Source organism: Pimephales promelas, chromosome 5 (genome assembly GCF_988280905.1).
Source record: "Pimephales promelas chromosome 5, fPimPro1.hap1.1, whole genome shotgun sequence".
Lineage (NCBI taxonomy): Eukaryota > Metazoa > Chordata > Actinopteri > Cypriniformes > Leuciscidae > Pimephales > Pimephales promelas.
This window is the reverse complement of record NC_142773.1, coordinates 28,462,744-28,468,743: the sequence shown is the minus strand read 5'-3', so window position 1 is coordinate 28,468,743 and position 6,000 is coordinate 28,462,744. Positions and strand designations below refer to the sequence as shown.

The window sequence follows — 6,000 nt, the reverse complement described above, 5'->3', positions numbered from 1 at the left end:
CATTTTGGATCATGGCAAGCAGACTTTGAGACAAAAAGAGGACTAGAACGAAGATCAAAATCTTTCGAGATGCTGAGAGCTCCATGTCCGCGACTAACTATGACTTGACAGTGAAGCGAGTGTTGCATGTACTTTATTAGATAGGTGAGGAAATGTACATAAAACTAATCAATATTATTTAGTTCAGTATGATGAAATGTTAGAATATGATCTGTATGTTATTCTAATGTTGATCTAGCTTACTTCTAGTCTAATATAGACAACAAACAACCTAACTGACAACATTCAACACACTCAAATGCAGTTTAGTGTGATAGTGTAACTGTTGGAGCAAGTGAAATAGCGCTGCGTTACCTCAAGTTTAATTCGTCAAATAAACTGACCTCTGAGTTATTTATTAATTCAACACTTGCGTGTAGTTCGGTAGAATGAAATGCGCGTGGCACTAGTACGTCTCTCATTAGCAATCGTGCCCTGCTTCATATCACAGTCATGTTAAAAACATCACTGTATTCACTCATCCATAAAAGATCCATCACCTTATAAGATCCATAATTCCGCTTGATGCTTTGTGTCATCGATATACGTCTTTGTTATTGTAAGAGACTAGCAACCCCTGATGGCCAAAAATGACATACTGTATGTTTAAAGGGGTGGTTGATTATGATTTCACTTTTCTAACTTTAGTTAGTGTGTAACGTTTCAGTCTGAGCATAAACAACATCTAAAAAAAAGTTATAACGCTCAAGTTCAAAGGAAAGGAAGATGTTTGCTTTTATCGTCATTTTGCATCATCGGAGGATTTTTTATCCTATGAATCCCACGATATCTGCCTTTGATCTCAGAGGTGTCTGATCCACTGCGAGAAGTGAGATCTGTCCGGCTTGCCTGCACTTTTTTCACTCCTCCTCTCACTGCTGCAGCCACCTACTCTCGACTACATTTCAGGCGAGGCAAGGTGCATCCAAACAAACTGAGTCAGTCATCTGTTCTAGGGGTACTTTGATGCCATATGTCATAGTGATGTAGCATCAGAACTGTCTCAAGTCAGACATAATTTCTAACCAGCATGCACTGCTTCAAGTCAGCTGCTGGTCGACGTCGGTCTGTGCAGTCGAACAAGCCTATTATTAGCCTATGACTAACTGAAGAGATTAATTTTAGGATCGAGTTCTAATGCATGACAAAATAAACCACATTTAAAATAATTATTGAAGAATTATTAACCGTTAGAAAATTATTTAAAATATATTTGGTGGGCCTAGGCACATATGAATTAATTTAATAAATTTAGCTAGTTACCTAGCTTTCCTGGTAGGCTATCGCCTTTAGTAAATTCACTTGTCTAATATGAAGCATACAGTCGACCCTGTTTACCTTCTTCACTGACACAGATGTAAATGTATACATCAATGCTTTGGGAATGGAAGAGTAGGGCCAGATATGGAGACTGGGAGAAAAAGAAAGAGAGAAGGTGATGGAGATGAGAGAGTGCAGGTATGACTAGCCTTCTCTATTATCCTCTTTTTTTGTCCTTAAAACGTCTTAAAATTGAGATCAGGGAAATAAAAAAATAACCCCCTGCTAGTAAACTCAATTTTGGGACCTAGGCTACCTGCATATGGTCCTGGAGACACCGAGGCGAGTCACAATCCTTACCACTGAAATTAGCCTACTCTTTAAAGGGTTAATTCGTTGGCCCGCTCACATGACAGCATCACGTGACATTGATCCCGTGACGTCTTGTAGCAATTTGACAGCAAAAGGCAGCAGGTACGTGAAGTCAGATATATTTATAATATTTCAACTATAAAAAATGATTTTGGATCTACAATTAATTGCTTGATAACTGTGTAGCAACGTCTTATTGAACACTGACGCAAGGCGCTACCTTTACAGGCCGCTGTTTGCTTGCATTAGCTGTTGTCAGTGGCTTAGTCCATTCAGAAACTTAACGTTAGTAGTTTTAATTAGAAGACATATAACAAATATGATTATATTATTTCGAAATGACGTGCTCAGACCTCCTACAAATTTAGTTGATCTCATTTACATTTTAACTAATGTTGCAATTCGCCTTTTTTGCCCGTTCAACTTAGCTAACGTTAGCTGTAGACGACCCCTACTACGCTAACGTTAATTCAGTTTTATAGTGTCTGTGTCTGTGTGTGTCTGTGTGTGTGAACAGCATACACTCCCGTTTGCGCAGTAATCTAATATAATATTTATTTAACATATTATTACCGTGTTATCTGTTTCTAACCTATTTTCGAGCGGAGCTAGCTGGAAGTACAGATGCTGCAGTATTTTTCATGGTGGCACATTACGATTTATTGTTTTCAGTTTTCAGGTCCTAATATCTAAGAGCTTAAGATGGATATCCGAGGGGCAGTGGATGCTGCCGTTCCTACCAACATCATTGCAGCCAAGGCCGCTGAGGTCCGAGCAAACAAGGTCAACTGGCAGTCCTACCTCCAGTGAGTAACGTTACTTTTGTACATCACTTCTGCTTCTGTATTTCTCTCCTTGACAATTAATTCTGAAATCTGAAAGATTGTTTGGCCTCATAGAATACTGTCTCAAGAGACTGAGCTGTTGTAAAATGATGCTTAAAGTCACCATTATACAAACCAAATGTGACGGTTATTATTTATTTATTTTTTGAGTATTTATTTATTATAAATTATTAAAACGGTGCACATCATTCTTTTTTATATAAAATGAATGTGCCCTTGCATTCTTTAATCAAAATAACTTCTCCCTAAGAGTTGGAATGACTTCTCTTCTCTAAAATGTTTACTGGCAAGAGGGCAGGACAACCTTTGATTTAATGTGTGATTTCACACATTAAATCACAGCAATATTAAATCACAGCAATAGCAAACCACTACGATCCCATCAATACCCGATGGACAAAATCAACATCCAGCCTAAATGTTTTTCTTGTTCTAGAGAACATTTTTTTCTTGACTACACGTCGTAATAGGGAAGGAAAGACTTTTGCAACTTCAGTCCCATGCCGACTATAAACCTTCTTTATGGAGTCCTCAATAAAATTTAAAAAAATAAATAAAAAATAAAAAAAACAGAAAACTTGTTTCATTCATCACTGAAAAACTTGTTTCATTCATGAATGATTGTTTTAACAAATCTAAACTTTTGAATCCTATGATCCTATGATATGTATATGTGTGTATATATATGTATCTTAGAACTTGGATCACGTACTTCTCTGAAACAGGAACAAGGTCTAGATCCTTTAAGGACACTGTGTCTGTGTCATTGTCATGTGACAGTTATAGTCAAGGTTTTGTGTGTGTGTGTGTGTGTGTGTGTGTAGGGGTCTGTTTCTGACATTGAATGTTTTAAGATTTGTCATTTCGCATATGCATAGTCCTCCCTTAATGTTATTCACCAACTAAGCCAGCACGTACAACTCTTTTTAACATCAAGCACGTACTGCTCTTTGTTTTTTTTAATGAATTTATTTATGTATTTCATTACTCTGAAGTGTCAATTGTGCTGTATATGTACATTCCGTGATAGACACAAGATAGCACAATCTCTAACGATAGATATTATATACTGTGGTAACGATACTGTGGTCATACTCAAATAAATATGACATATATTATTATAATATATGTCATTTATCCTCATTTATTTGGGGATATTCAAATAAATTACCCATCATACCATTGATCAGCTCTACCAAATTTGATTGTCTTTTTTCCATGAATAAACAAACACTGTTAAGTTGTCTTGATTGACACTGTGAAGCAGCTTTGATACAATTTGTGAAAAGCGCTATATAAATATATTTGACTTGACTTGACTCATCCCACCCAGCCTTATGTCCAATGTAAAGAGATAGAGCTTGCCATTTCCTTCTTGCATTACAAAGGCCCTGTCTGCTAAGTTTTTTGTTGTTTTTTTAGAGTGTTTGGTAACACTTTATTTTAGGGTTCAATTGTAGGTATTAAAGGGATAGTTCACCCCAAAATGAAAATTCTATCAGTAATTACTCACCCTTACCCATCATTCTTTATGTGAAAATAATCTTTGCCAACACTGGAGTAAACGACATTATAAAATACAATATGTATTTTTCATTTGTAAAAACCAGAAATTGTACTGAAATTTGTAATACAGTTTTATCAGTGAGGACCAACCATCAGCCCACACTTTTTGAGTCCTGCAAACTCTTCACAAATGAGAGAAAAATGATTTTTTGTGGGCTCTTGAGAATTAATATATTGTTTTAATCTGTTTATTGGACCGATTAAAACAATGTGTAAAAAAAATAAAACAGGTGAGAGTGAATATGCTGAACTAATGTGAATAATTGATGCATTTTGTTAGATTGCCTTTTGTTGAGCTTATCTCAAGCTTACCTTACTTTTTCAGGGGCCAAATGATCTCAGCTGAGGACTGTGAGTTTATCAAGAAGTTTGAGGTTGCCATGTCTGAAGACAAGCAAGCAATTCTGACAAAAGAAGGACATCAGGTATATATCACATTTTTCCTGGATTTTTTTTTTTTTTGCCCAGCACATCTGTTTAGCTTGATAGAATAAATGTACCACATTCATTTTGCATAACAGAACGACAGAGCTTTAGATCATTGCTTGTATTTTTATTTTTGGTTAGTTTTGAGAACGGAGACCTTAGATACCCTTTTAAGTAAACGAAAGCTTTGTGAAAATGACTAAACTCACATAGGCTTACATGTTGTTTTTCTTTGCAATTCTATATATTTAACTTTTTCTTCTCTAACATATTTTCTTGTAGTGTGCAAAGACCTTCCTCAACCTTATGGCTCATATATCTAAGGAACAAACAGTTCAGTACATCCTGACCCTGATTGATGACACGCTGCAGGTAAAAACATGCACCATTTCAGAGATGTAAAAAATTCAAATCTAATCTAATGTCTGTTTTCTCATAGTCTGTCAGACTTAAAGGCCCCTTGTGGTGAAAATCAAGTTTTTAATGTTGTTTATATGTCTATGTGTTGTTTTTAATATGCTTTAGGACAAACCTTGTGCAAATTCACAAGTCGGCACCAAGTTGTTGAGTATTTTCTCTTTAAAACTGTAGCGATCTAATGGCAGCTGCAAATTTAAATCGCTGGTGTTTCTGACATCACAAACTACCTTGTAACCAATCACCTCAACGTGCCTCAAGAGAAACCAGTTTATCCCTGTATATTTTAAAATTAGCGACACATTATTAGTTGTTTGATAATAGTCAAGCTAAAGGCCAATCATGTTAATTAACGTTATGTGTCCTTCATTGTAAAGAGCAATAAGGCCTACTGTTACGACCACAGCCATAACACAATTCAGGACATCACAAAATAGCTCATTCCATAGGGGATTTATTACAAAAAGTGTATACACATAGTAGAAGGAAAATGAATCGGGGTCAATTCAAACAACAAGAGCGCACAAAGAACCGCCACCGAACACCCGCCCAGCGAGCAGATTTGGTTGCTTAGATGATTAATCCCAAACCGTACATGATCCATAGGCGCAGGAAACCGGTTCCTAATAAGACAAAGACACAAACAAGAACATTGTCACCCCCTAGAGGACATACAAATAATTATACAGATCAAATATATCACAAATACATGCACATGTAACACCTACCATCGTGCAGCGTTTACATCAGTAAGTTGGCCGTTTGGATCTCTGAGCTCATTTGAGTGAGTGGAGATGGGCTAATTTGCATATTTATAGGATTCTCGTATACTAAATGAAGCGAGGGTATAGAGTCATATTCAAGCTTTGTTAAAGCATGAAGACATTTTTTTTCACAGGAATAACATTTTAAATATTTAAATTTACATTTACATTTTATTTAGCTGACGCTTTTATTCAAAGCGACTTACAATTGCTATATATGTCAGAGGTCGCATGCCTCTGGAGCAACTAGGGGTTAAGTGTCTTGCCCAGGGACACAGTGGATTCGAACCCGGTTCTCTCACACCAAAGGC

General features: G+C 36.4%; 1 protein-coding gene across 2 annotated transcripts in view; it reads left to right on the top strand.

Moving 5' to 3' along the window:
* Positions 1-1,661: 1,661 nt before the first annotated feature.
* The window catches only part of atp6v1h (ATPase H+ transporting V1 subunit H), a 38,358-nt gene continuing 34,019 nt past the window's right edge, over positions 1,662-6,000 (top strand). For both annotated transcript variants that reach the window (XM_039676469.2, XM_039676468.2), the window contains exons 1-4: positions 1,662-1,773; positions 2,344-2,477; positions 4,408-4,507; positions 4,791-4,880. In XM_039676469.2, the coding sequence (XP_039532403.1) occupies positions 2,374-2,477; positions 4,408-4,507; positions 4,791-4,880 (294 nt within the window). In that variant the 5' untranslated portion in view covers positions 1,662-1,773; positions 2,344-2,373. The remainder of the gene's footprint in view (positions 1,774-2,343; positions 2,478-4,407; positions 4,508-4,790; positions 4,881-6,000) is intronic.